This window comes from Carassius carassius, chromosome 9, assembly GCF_963082965.1.
Source record: "Carassius carassius chromosome 9, fCarCar2.1, whole genome shotgun sequence".
Taxonomy (NCBI): Eukaryota; Metazoa; Chordata; class Actinopteri; order Cypriniformes; family Cyprinidae; genus Carassius; species Carassius carassius.
The window spans coordinates 26994473-27008469 of NC_081763.1; the positions used below are offsets into that span (position 1 = coordinate 26994473).

General features: G+C 38.8%; 1 protein-coding gene across 6 annotated transcripts in view; it reads right to left on the bottom strand.

Annotated features, from left to right (window-relative positions):
* The window catches only part of LOC132149456 (calmodulin-regulated spectrin-associated protein 3-like), a 34531-nt gene that overhangs the window by 8907 nt on the left and 11627 nt on the right, over nucleotides 1-13997 (bottom strand). For 5 of the 6 annotated variants that reach the window (XM_059558706.1, XM_059558710.1, XM_059558709.1 and 2 more), the window contains exons 2-7: nucleotides 13632-13897; nucleotides 3229-3369; nucleotides 2576-2662; nucleotides 2327-2359; nucleotides 1067-1205; nucleotides 844-983 (exon numbers count right to left, since the gene is read on the bottom strand). In XM_059558706.1, the coding sequence (XP_059414689.1) occupies nucleotides 844-983; nucleotides 1067-1205; nucleotides 2327-2359; nucleotides 2576-2662; nucleotides 3229-3369; nucleotides 13632-13897 (806 nt within the window). The remainder of the gene's footprint in view (nucleotides 1-843; nucleotides 984-1066; nucleotides 1206-2326; nucleotides 2360-2575; nucleotides 2663-3228; nucleotides 3370-13631; nucleotides 13898-13997) is intronic. The other variant, XM_059558708.1, reaches the window with a different exon arrangement.

Genomic DNA, 13997 nt, shown 5'->3' on the forward strand with positions numbered 1-13997 from the left:
TTAACGAAAACATTGTGGAAACCAGTGGTTCACAAACTGGATAGATCTGAGGTGCAGGGCTCGCAAAATCGCTAGCCCGACGTCCAGGGGCTATTGTGTTTTGCAGTCGGGCTCCAAAATGTATCACTGCTCTTCCCGACGGGCTATCGTGAATAGTGATTTAAAATTCGCGTTGTTCACTCGCTTGGAGGGGTGAAATGTTATCGTAGTTGATCGTTTTCACTTGTTTCTAAATCTTGCTGATTCAACTTTTTTAAACAATTTGCGCGCGTTCGAAGCTTGCGCGCACTCGTTCAAAGCACGCGCTGTGAGCAGCATTTCAGACAATGCGCGTACAAAGAATTAATTCATCTTTTGGGTATCCTAACTTCTGAATGAACAAATACACACACAATTATTTCAAAATAATTGTCTCTGCAAGTATTCTCGTAAACACAGTCGGTTATGTTTTAAGTGAACGTATACAGTGGCTTGCTGCTCAGAGAAATTCACTGTACCAGATGAATCTGTCTCTCTCTAAATTAGACGAAAACGCGCTTGTTGGCTGCGCGATCGACTCACTCATCCATTTGCGTAGAAAAGAGATGTAATATTATGATTTCCGTCAATAAAAAAATAAAATAAATAAAATAAAATAAAAAAATAAAAAAATAAAAATATATATATATATACATATATATATACATATATATATATATATATATATATATACATATATATATACATATATATACATATATATATATATGTGTGTACCGGGTGGGCCGGCCCACATTGGCTAGCGGCCCACCGGGAAAAGTCCCGGTGCTCCAGATGGCCAGTCCGCCCCTGGTTTCTATATACCTTTAATTCTGATGGACTGTAGAGCAAATCCTCCAACGCTAGAGGGCAGCAGCTCTTTAAACAGCTGTCACAGAACTCTCGAATCAGCTGTAGGTTGTACAGGCTGTCACCCACAGACATCGAGTCCTTCATACATACATCTAATAGGACAAACATTTTTAACATAAAACAATTTCTTATTCATCTACAAAATGACCAATTCAGATTTGAGATGTGACCATACCCTCTAATCTCAGAAGCCCGGGACAGTAATGGTGAATAACAGTAGCAATAGCACATCCATTCGAGAGATCCTTCACTTCATTCACCACAGGAAAATAGGGTTTGAGTTTAGACTGCATCCTGTCCTTCCTGTACCGGATCTAAACAAGAAAAATATTTAACTGCAATATTGGTTAAAGTGCTATGTTGCTTGTTAGTCAAAATTGTTATTGTGAAATTTTTCATTGACAGCAAACAGTGACCGTACACTTTTACAAATTTTTTATCCATTATGTGCAACTGTAAAACCAAAAGAATCAAACACTAAAAATGTACATCCAGAGATGGCAATAAATCTCTAAGACAAAAAAACAATAACAACAGCAAAAGAATCCATGCAAGCAGTGCATGAAGACAAAATACAGTAAGAGTCGAGGAACAGCAAAGACATTGTTAATGGGAAGTGGGACAGCTAACACTTGAGAGACTTGGTCTTTAACAGGTCAGAGCAATGAACAGAGGCAGCTGTGTGAACAGCCAACACCTGATACATTAACAGAGACCTTTTCAACTTGATACACACAACATGCACTAGCAGATAAGTGCACTAATAACACAGACACACTTTATTCACTTAACCACCATAGACTATGGCTTAATTTACATGCTAAGTTTATTTCTGGCTTATTGTTTGTAATGCAAATGATGATGCAAGGACAACTGACACTTCTCCTCTAATCTAAGAGTTGTGCTCAGAAAACTCTATGATACTAAATGATACTGTTTTTGAATCCAACTTTGGTTCACCCAGAGGATATATCTTGATCTAAGTCATGTTCCTCAATACAACCATGTGGCTTTTAAATGCACAATCTACAGTGCCGGAGCAAGGACTTGATGCAAATGAAACTAAATCTACATCTCTCAAAAACAGCAGTGCAGTGTTGAGGATACATACGTGCCATGATAAGATACACAGGCTATCAACAAAAAGCTGCATCTTTTTATTTTCTTTTACTATAAACTTTAAAGGTATATTGCAAGTAACTGGCAATATTATTATACTTAATTTGCCATGTATTATATGCATCAGTCGTAGCATGTTATAAGGTGGGGGACCCTAAAACTGAGAGATGATTTAGATTTTTTGAATCAAATGAATCAAATTCTATCTATACAACTTGTACTGCCAGCAGGAGGCGAAATAGGACATATTTATATGTGTTTAGGACACGAAAATGGAGGAAAGAAGGGAATAATGGAAGCCAAGAGAAAGACTTACAGGAACAAGTTTCCAGTACCAGCGGGTGGGACACTGTCAGAAAGAAGTCAAGGAACATGAAAGGAGAACAAGGTAAGTGGGGAAGTGAGGAGGAGGAAGAAGATAGGATAGGTAGTTAGACAGCAAAGTAGACCCTGAGGAAAAAGATAGTACTGCTAAGGAAATGAGTGAATGTTGGTGTAGAGGTGTAGGGGTCAAGTTATTGTACACATGCACCAGTCTGTCTGTTTGTTTATGACTGTTTCTTACCGAAGGTTGAACAGGCTGTGGTTCAGTACTAGGCTGAGATGCATCATTTAGTGTACCTTCTGTTTGTTCCTTCAGTTTTTGGTTTAGCTACACGAAAGAAAAACAACTTATGACAATGACATGACATCAAAAGTAAAAATCAAAGTGATGACTTTATTTGCTCAAGACCACACCCAAAGCATCTTCTGTAAAGGTGTTCCACAGGGTTTTATTTTAGGGCCAGTAATATTGCATATTAGAGGTTAGTAAGTATATGTAAACAGGAAAGTGTAAGGTATAGTTCACCTAATAATAACAATTATTATTAAAAGCACCATAAAAGTAAAACAAAAGTAGACTATATTCCAAGTTTTCTGAAGTTATGTAAATAGCTCTGTGTGATAAACAAGACTGAAATTTTACTGAAAGTTATTTATAGATAATATTCCCCTCACCTTAAAAATATTTGGAATATTATGTTAAGCATCTCTTTTAGCTCAATGGTTTGGAACAACATAACAGTGAGTAAATGATGAAGTAAATCATTTTTATTTTACTACCCTTTTAAATATTGTAAATTAAAGTTTTTAGATTGATTTATACGTTTTTGAGAGTTTATAGGAGTTGTTTGAGCTCCAAGAAAATCTGTTGCTGTGGTTCTTTACAAGACTCACCGTGTTCACCCAGTAGAGCAGGGCTCTGTCCCAGGTTGCCTCTGTACCAAGCAGCTCTGATCCGCCGCTCACCAAGACTCTGCTCACCATCTCCATGGCACCCACTGCCATTAAGGCATCTATCAACTCCAAGTGGGCACTCTGCACCAATCAGAGGAAACAAACAGGACAGTCAGAGCTTAGAGAAAACCCAGCTGTCATTTGAACACTGACCTAATGCGCCTAATGTAATAACAGTGTCTAGTAACATTCAGAACAACGTCAGAAAGCAAGGCCTTTCTAATGCTACAGGACTGAAGAGTCTTTATTGAGGAGATAAGATGAATGTTTGGTTTTCTGCATAAGTCTCAGTAACACTACAAGAGAGAAATACAGTGTACAGAGTGAATGACTCGGAGCAAAGAAAAAATAATGTGCCGTGAATTTCTTGCATATGCATTGTTTTGCTGTGTAATGCATCCTTGAAGCGCTGTGCAATCAAGCAGCAAGAAATAAATCAATATTCAATACTGACTTCCTGCCGTTTCTTTTCTCTAAGTGTTGCAGCAGTATTGTTCTCTTCTCTCCCTCTCTCAATGATATATTGCAGTTTTACTTGTATGACAGACTCCAGGATACAGGGGGCGCTGCTGCAGGTTCAAACCCCCAGCATTCAACATTTGTGCTGCCGTCAGTTTGTGTTTGTGTATGTGACAAACAAAGAATACTCAAAAGGAAATGGTATTTTGGTACCAAAAAGTCAACTGTGATTATGCCAAAATTTAAAACTAGCAAACTTACGAATGCTCACATGTGAATTCATGCACATACTCAAAGATCATCTGCATGTCTGCTTCTTGGTCAAAATGGCCATTTGGCAAGGTACTAAAATAAACACAGTTGGTTACATCTAAAATAATGTAAACAAATAAAGGGAAGATTAACATTAATAATGAATATATATTATATTATTTCATAATAAAATAAAAGCTTTGAACTGAAAAAAAATTCAAGAAGTACTTTGAAGACCGCATGCATAATTTATATATAAAAAAAGCTACATTAACACACATTAAAGTAGTGTGTTCTTTTGCATATCTGTTTTCCGGTGGTAGCCAATTTGCACTAGGAATTGTGACACTGTTACTCACAAACCCATCTGTCTTATCTAATAACACCAGACGCTGTAACAGAAATGATAATCTACAGAAGACGCAGATGATGAGGACTGTTCTTCATCCTCCCAGTCCATTACAGCGAGGCTGCTCACACCCAAGCCCATTAAAAACAACCCAACCACGTTATCAGCTGAGTCATGGAGAGCACCTTAGCTGCGATAAGAGGGTTAAACCATTAACCGCTTTCTGCACTTCAACCAGGGGACATTTACTACCTGTAGCCCAAACCACTGAGAGTGTCAGTGTAGTCAATAGCAATTTAAATCTAATGTTCAGGTGAACTGCATGAAAATAGTTTAGGTCCATTTATTTATAACAACAACAACAACGCAAAAGTATAAATATTTTATGCTGAATTTAATTGAACAACAGCAAAAATAATGGATCTTAATGTTCCAAAGTTTAATTTGATGAAGCATTAAAATGTGAATCATCATTACGCAAAAAGCAAAATGTAATCTCTTTATTTTGGATAAAAATATAGCCCAGACTGTGTGACAGTCACTCACACAGCACAGAAATGGGAACACAAGGTCACTAGAGCAGTTCTCCAGGGGACATTTGATTCAATATGAGGGTAAACGATCCTAGGCAAAATCCAGAGGGTTACGTTTTTACAGTCAAGAAAGGATGTTTTTCAAGGACAAAACTAATAGATTTCCTCTTGGTTTATGTCTAAGACAAACAGGGCCAAAGACAATCATTCACTATCAGTTGGAGCAACGCCAGACATTTTCAGAGGGGTTCTTTTTATGCTTTTTAAGATGAAAACAATAGACTTGGACAAAAATCAATAGAACACAAGTTGCCTTTCACATGTTCCCAGTCATGTTATCCATCACTGATTTGTGAACATGAATGTCCTCACTTAAATCTCTTCCCTGCCTTCTTTTTTTCTGTATTGACTATACTCAGCCTGCTATAAACATTAACAGTCCAACAGGTCAGAGGAACACATTCCCTTAAGCGGCCCGCCTCTCTACCACACACGGCTAATGCTAATCAGTCCCAGCCAGCGTCTGCCCCCTTACACGCAATACATGCAGCTTTCATCCTCTGCAACCACCCAGTAACGCTTTTATCCTGTCCAGTACAGTGACACACTTCAACAGTGGTGTCTTTCCGAGCGTGAACTGAAGTGCTGACCTCTGCAGAGCACCGAGGGAGGAGCAGCTCTGTCAGAGAGCATTTATACCTCAGCTTCCAGTGACTGGCTCAGCCAGGGGGACGTGTTTGTGAGGATAAGCCACAGTGGGAGGCTTCCAGCCGATCTCTGGGCCACTTCAAGAACAGATGTTCTGGTGCACAATGAAACGGGACCATATTTATTTTGTCAAAAAAAAAAGTGTTAGAGATCATTTTGAAATGTTTAAATTAGCAACAGCGTGGTTGAGGAGGATGCATCAAGCAATGTGTAACATTTGCCCATATAAGGAAAGCGACTACATACAGGAAGACAGACAAACAGCACAAATTCTATATTTACACTACCATTTAAAAATTAGGTTTGAGGTCAGCGCAATTTTTTCTAAAATAAATCCTTTTATTCATCAAGGATGCTTACAAATAATCAAAGTGACAGTAAAAAACATTTATAATGTTACAAAAGATTTCGATTTCAAATAAATGCTGCATTTTTCAACATTGATAATATGAAATAGCCTATTTCTTGAGCATCCATAGTGAGCAAAATGACTGTATTTTGGCTAATTTGACAATGCTCATGTGCACTACAACCCTTTTAACACATTATCAATGTTACAAAAAACACTCCACAGACTTCTGCCCAAAATCAGTGCAAAAATTAACCTCGCAATTTGGGTCTGATCAGTAAGAAACTGCTGTACTGCAGAGGTCACAAACTGCTCTGTCATGTGGTATAGTGATTATACAGAGAAGGGATAGGAGAGCAGTTCACGACAAAAGAGAGGAATCAAAGTGAGAGGAGATGGGAGGGGGGGCTTGGATTTACCGTCCCGACACTCCAAGACTCGCTAAGCTGAATCACAAGTCCCTACTGAGTGGGGAGAGGGACCAACACTGGAACACAGAGCACAACCGGCCTGCCAAATCATATATTACATGGCAAATCAATATGACCCACAATGCACCTTACCACAGCTTCGTGTGCACAGATGAATCTGGAAATCCTGAGGTAACAACAGCTAGTCCTAATGACATTGTGCCGTCACCACAAACCCAGGCAGTCCTGTGACAACTGCCAAAATACTCCACATGGAGGGCAAAGGCAAAATAATGTTCATTTCTAACCCCCAGTTCTCAGTATGCCACAGACAGGAGGATAAGTGGGCTAGGGGCGCAGCAGGGGGTGATTTACAGGAAGGAACAAATTAAATCATATAAACACACACACTGTATACTGAAACCATTTCTAATATGATGTTATGTTTGTTATTAATAAAACCAAGGATCAGACGACAAAGCAGTGCTTAAATACTGAGGACTGCTGCTCCTTGAGTCTCACAGCTGTTCTGGAACTTTAGGAGGCAATAGTCTGACTTCCAAATTCTCCTGATCTGACATTTTTTACACAGTTTCCCCTAGAACATCTTAAACAAAACAACAAAGACCTGAGGCTCTCATGAAACTACACAAATGCAGCTCACAGCGGTTTCTTTATCCTCTACAGACCGCTGGGCTGGGCTGGGCTGTGCACCACATTCAAGCGGAAAATGTCAATCCTGCAAAGATGTGAACAGCTAACTAGGAAAGTCACAACAATGTGTCTCCAGATGTTCCTTCATTCAGAAGGAATTATGTCTTCCCTGTTTCTACATAGAGCAGAAAAAAAGAGCTTAGCATCAAATTACATTCATTTGTATAGCGCTTTATACAACACAAGTGGTTTCTAAGAAAAATAAACAGCAAAACAAGCGTTGCAAATTCAGTTAGTTATAAAATGACTTTGATAACAGCTGTAAAGCTGTCATTATTCAGCTCAATTTAATTAGTTGTTGATTCAGTTTAGTTCAATAACAATTATGAAACAATCAGATGGGACTACTGTTGTCAAAAGACCCGGTACTTCGGTACCAAGTCGGTAATAAAGAAACCTGGTACCATGACATTTTCATTTTTTTGATTTCCGCAAAGCAGAAAACGCGGATGGAATCTCAAAATCCAGTCATGAAAATTAAACTTACATTTTAATAGGAACAGTCACGGAATTTGTCGGAGTTAGCATAAATTAATCAAATCTCAATATGGACCAGTATCTGTAAATGTTAAGCCGCAAAAGTTGGTTGAAATCTTAATCCTGCATGTTCTTCGCGTCGATGTGTGAATGAATGAATGTCAGAGACGTGCGGGTTTGTTTACTTCATAGACTGAAGCGCGGGACGCTTGCAGTAATGAGGGCATAAATACATAAAACAACATCACCAGAACTGTTCTGAGTCACTTCACAAGTATTTTACCGTTTCATTTGAGTAAAACCAGAGTCAAAATACAACCCGAATTCCGGAAAAGTTGGGACGTTTTTTAAATTTTAATAAAATGAAAACTAAAAGACTTTCAAATCACATGAGCCAATATTTTATTCACAATAGAACATAGATAACATAGCAAATGTTTAAACTGAGAAAGTTTACAATTTTATGCACAAAATGAGCTCATTTCAATTTTGATTTCTGCTACAGGTCTCAAAATAGTTGGGACGGGGCATGTTTACCATGGTGTAGCATCTCCTTTTCTTTTCAAAACAGTTTGAAGACGTCTGGGCATTGAGGCTATGAGTTGCTGGAGTTTTGCTGTTGGAATTTGGTCCCATTCTTGCCTTATATAGATTTCCAGCTGCTGAAGAGTTCGTGGTCGTCTTTGACGTATTTTTCGATTAATGATGCGCCAAATGTTCTCTATAGGTGAAAGATCTGGACTGCAGGCAGGCCAGGTTAGCACCCGGACTCTTCTACGACGAAGCCATGCTGTTGTTATAGCTGCAGTATGTGGTTTTGCATTGTCCTGCTGAAATAAACAAGGCCTTCCCTGAAATAGACGTTGTTTGGAGGGAAGCATATGTTGCTCTAAAACCTTTATATACCTTTCAGCATTCACAGAGCCTTCCAAAACATGCAAGCTGCCCATACCGTATGCACTTATGCACCCCCATACCATCAGAGATGCTGGCTTTTGAACTGAACGCTGATAACATGCTGGAAGGTCTCCCTCCTCTTTAGCCCGGAGGACACGGCGTCCGTGATTTCCAACAAGAATGTCAAATTTGGACTCGTCTGACCATAAAACACTATTCCACTTTGAAATAGTCCATTTTAAATGAGCCTTGGCCCACAGGACACGACGGCGCTTCTGGACCATGTTCACATATGGCTTCCTTTTTGCATGATAGAGCTTTAGTTGGCATCTGCTGATGGCACGGCGGATTGTGTTTACCGACAGTGGTTTCTGAAAGTATTCCTGGGCCCATTTAGTAATGTCATTGACACAATCATGCCGATGAGTGATGCAGTGTCGTCTGAGAGCCCGAAGACCACGGGCATCCAATAAAGGTCTCCGGCCTTGTCCCTTACGCACAGAGATTTCTCCAGTTTCTCTGAATCTTTTGATGATGTTATGCACTGTAGATGATGAGATTTGCAAAGCCTTTGCAATTTGACGTTGAGGAACATTGTTTTTAAAGTTTTCCACAATTTATTTACGCAGTCTTTCACAGATTGGAGAGCCTCTGCCCATCTTTACTTCTGAGAGACTCTGCTTCTCTAAGACAAAGCTTTTATAGCTAATCATGTTACAGACCTGATATCAATTAACTTAATTAATCACTAGATGTTCTCCCAGCTGAATCTTTTCAAAACTGCTTGCTTTTTTAGCCATTTGTTGCCCCCGTGCCAACTTTTTTGAGACCTGTAGCAGGCATTAAATTTTAAATGAGCTAATTAAGTGGATAAAAGTGTAAAATTTCTCAGTTTAAACATTTGCTACGTTATCTATGTTCTATTGTGAATAAAATATTGGCTCATGTGATTTGAAATTCCTTTAGTTTTCATTTTATTAAAATTTAAAAAACGTCCCAACTTTTCCGGAATTCGGGTTGTAAAAGTAGCCCGTCAAAATAAAAGTTAATTTTTACATAAAGGCATTGTGCTAGAAATATTACTATTATTTAGTAGAATGTATGTGATATTGCTACTACTGTTGAAAAAATGTATAAAAATTAAAAAAATAAAATAAAATGCACACAATATTTCTTCCATGTTTTAATTTTAATAGCAAATCCCCTTTATTTACCGTTATTTACATTAAATGTTTAAATTTCATTAATTAAAAGACAAATTAAATTTGGGTGAAACTTGTTTACTGTTTTTCATAATTATATTACATGTAGAAAAACTTTAAACACATTTGTAAATAAGTATAAATAATGGCATTGGCTTTATTTTTAGGGATTAAAAAAAGTGTTTTTTTTTTTATTAGCATATTTTTGGTTTTTGCTTTGGTACTGAAATTGGTACAGAGAAGAACCATGGATTTTCACTGGTATTGGTACCGAATACTGAAATTTTGGTACCGTGACAACACTAGATGGGACTATGGCATACTATGGTATTATCATGGTGCATCTCCAAAAAATTATTTAACCATGTAAGTATATTTAGTTTTAGTTATCACCACGTTCTGTGCAGGAAGTATACCAAATGTTGAGTTTTGATGCATATTCATAGCTAAAACAGACTTCAGCTGCTCCAAAGCGGTTTACTGGCCTTGCTTCAGACTGCTTCAATTCCATCCTAATTCTACATCATGACCCACTTTCATCAGGCTGCTATAGCAACCAGTCAGCCAGCCACTCCCACAGTCAGGCCTGGGAAGTGCACCACGAGCAGCCAGACAGCACCAGATGAGCCCAGAGCTCACAGCACAGCTCGCCGAGCATATCATGACACCAGAAGAGGACCTGCAGCCGGGAACCCCAGACAGAGACTGCAGAGCACTGAACATTGACCTGCCTACAGCATCACACACTATCAATGCATCCTCAGAGATGGCCCTGTTGGAAAACTGATGCTAGAACAAATTTACAGAATTTAAATTACGTATAACATGGGCGAAACAAAAGAAGAATTGGGTCACTGCAGAGAATGGTAAAAAAAAATTCAGGGTCCAAAATGATCTCTTTGCCAAATTCGCCAAAGGGTACAGCTTTTCTAAGCTCTTGCAAAGTCATTGGCACAATCACTGTTATTATAATCATTTACATTACATTTATTCATTTAACAGACGCTTTTATCCAAAGCGACTTACAGATGAGGACAGTGGAAGCAATCAAAAACAACAAAAAGAGCAATGATATATAAGTGTTATAACAAGTCTCAGTTAGGTTAACACAGTACACGTAGCATGGGATTTTAAATAATATAATAAATTAAAAGAAAACAGATAGAATAAAAAAAGAATAGAGCAAGCTAGTGTTAGAGATCTTTACACACACACACACACATACAATTGCATAATAAATGAAAAGAAAATAGAATACAAAAAGATTAGAAAGGTAGTTGGATTTTTTTTAAAGAATAGAATTAGAATAGTGAGTGTTAAAGTTAGAGGGTCAAATAAAGATGGAAGAGATGTTTTAAGCCGATTCTTGAAGATGGCTAAGGACTCAGCTGCACGGATTGAGTTGGGGAGGTCATTCCACCAGGAGGGAACATTTAATTTAAAAGTCCGTAAAAGTGACTTTGTGCTTCTTTGGGATGGCACAATCAAGCGACGTTCACTTGCAGAACGCCAGCTTCTAGAGGGCACATAAGTCTGAAGTAACAAATTTAGGTAAATGGGTGCAGAGCCAGTGGTAGTTTTGTAGGCAAACATCAATGCCTTGAATTTTATGCGAGCAGCTATTGGAAGCCAGTGCAAATTGATAAACAGAGGTGTGACGTGTATTCTTTTTGGCTCATTAAAAATTTATCTTGCTGATTAATAATATAATATTGATAATGTATAAAAAAAAATAAATTTAAACACTACTCAAGATCTCGAAAAAAGACACATAAAATGTATGACTTTTTATGCTAAACATGTTACTGTGTGTTATTTACTGTAAATAATTGACAACAAAATTTGTAGCATCCAGTTATATGCTTGCAGGGAAAAAACTTCTCAAGTCGGTAATCAAGTATTATTATAAAACAACTAATATTAAATCACCTGATTAATCAGCCTTTCTGATATACTGACCTATCACTAATCATGACTTATTTATATTCGACAACACTAATGTCTAACACCTAGTTTGTTTTGGTTCAGTGTAGGTACGAGAAACTACAATTTCTGTAAAAATCTCTGGGCCCAAGGGGAATCAAACACTCCTTTAGTGTCCATAAAAGCCCTTCCTGCTGTGAGGAAGACCCTCTCAAACAGGGAGGATAGTGCTACATCAGAACAAGGTCTGCTGTCTTCTGTCTGGTATTGTGTGAAGGTCTGATCCCTCGATCCTGCCACTATTTGTCAATCCCTGCATTGTGTTTCTTCACCCACCCCAGCAGGGTTTAGCATGTAGTTTTTCAGCAACTGTCCTGTTCCTTACAGCTGGATCTACTCTGGGATTGCTTCAGAGGGGGAGCTGCTTTATATGCTATAATCCCTGGAATCCAAGCATAAACTGGAGCTGCCCCTCCCCAAAATCCTTTTACCTCCAGAAAACATCCCCCAGTGCCCCAATGAAACCATCCCCATGTGTCCTAATCCAAAGAAGGTCAACTGTTTGTGACTTTTGGCAGGCCAAATCAGCTTTGATATCCCCTTGATCTGAGCTAGTGGACTACAATGAGACACCCATGCTCAATAAATCACAGATACATCATTTGTGTCCCAATACCTACTGAGGTACCTACCAGAGGAGCTCTGGATGCCATTAAAACAGTCAGCGTCCTGAGACGTGCTTAATTGGATTGGATCATCCTAAAATACAGGGCTTTACTTGTTGGACTTGGTCTTGGCGGTGTCTGAAATAGCTGATCCGGAGGCAAATATGGCTGCCGAGTGAAGACTTTCCTTGACAGGGAATTCCTTGGCCTGATACTTCAAAGAATCAATGATTTCCTCATTCAGTCAAACTCTCCACTTCCTGCAACAGTTATATAATGCCATAACAGGACTGGTCCACCTCCATGTTTGACCATAAAGATTATGTTCTTCTGCTCATAAGCTTTGCCTTTTTTTGCACCAGACATACTGCTGATCCATGAGTCCAGAAAGTTCCACTTTGGGCATATCACTTCATAAAACATTCTTCCAGAACTCCACGGGTCTATCCAAATTCATTTTTGCATGTTCAAGTAAGCCTTTTATGCTCTTCTTGATCAAGACTGCCATTTGGAAAGATGCCTCAAAATTTAGGTCATGCTTGTCTAATGTTCTTCTTATACTCTGCATTGAAATATTTCTCTCTCCTTTAATCCAGTCAGTTTGCAAGTCTCTGGCTGTACAAAGCAGGTTTTTCCTCAGCTACTCTGATCAAACCATTTTATTGTGCTTTTTTCTTCACCACCCTTGAAGGTTTTCTGGTAAAACACATTTTAAGCTTAGCAATAAGGCTGGCAGCTGTGTCTCTAGAAGCTTTTAATGTCTTGGAAATCTTCATGAAGCCTTAGACCTTCTAATGTAATAAAAGCTCTGTTACCATATTTGCTACTCAACTTCAGCACATGCATGTGCTTAGTTTATGTAAGTGTAACAGTTCAAGTTAATTAGTTATTTTAAAAGAGTTTCTAAAGGCTTAATTGTGTTTTAAGAGAATTTTGTTCCACGCCATACAAATAAATGACTTAAAAACACCAATGTTGAATAGGGGTTGAATAATTATGACACCTGTGTTAATTCAAAATCCTATAACTCAAATATATGACATTATATATTGGCACGATCACTTTTAATATACCAGTAAACTGTTATAACTAGATGCAATTTTTCTAAAATCCTAGACTCTTTATCTTAGCCACATGCTAACTTTAGGATTAACCATGATCAATAGTTGAGTCCCTGGTGTGGGTCGTATGAGGACATCTATTAACACAGACCACAAGAACCTCAGCTTAACCTGCTGTCTATGAAGAGGATCTCAAATCAGTTACTTAAGTATTGGATTTCAAATCAGTGGCAGACAACATGTCAGCTCTGGGTTTTAAGATACAAAAGCCATTGTATCAACTCCAAACCTGGCTCTCTACATAATTTAGACAGGAATGTGCTGACACCGCTCATTTGACTTACCATTTTAATAGGCTTCTGTCGAAGCTCAGCCTCTGTCACAGGGGCATTCTGGTCTTTGGGTGCCAAGCCCTTCCTGCCCAGGACCTGTAAGAGTGCTGGGATGTCTTTGGGGGGCCCCTCGGCTCCCGGGCTTCCGCCCAGCAGAAGGCCGTAAGTGCGACAGTAGAGCTCAGGGGACAGCAGAAGGCGCGTGACGGGAGGCTTCAGGTGTTCTTGCTCATACTGATCACAGTAGAACGGGTCTCGCAGCTCTACCGGAACATTCTCTGCAGGTGAGAGAGAGAGAGAGAGAGAGAGAGAGAGAGAAACAGGACGTGTTCAGAGTGAAACTACTTCTGAGCTACTTGTTAACATCTCTGTGCAACA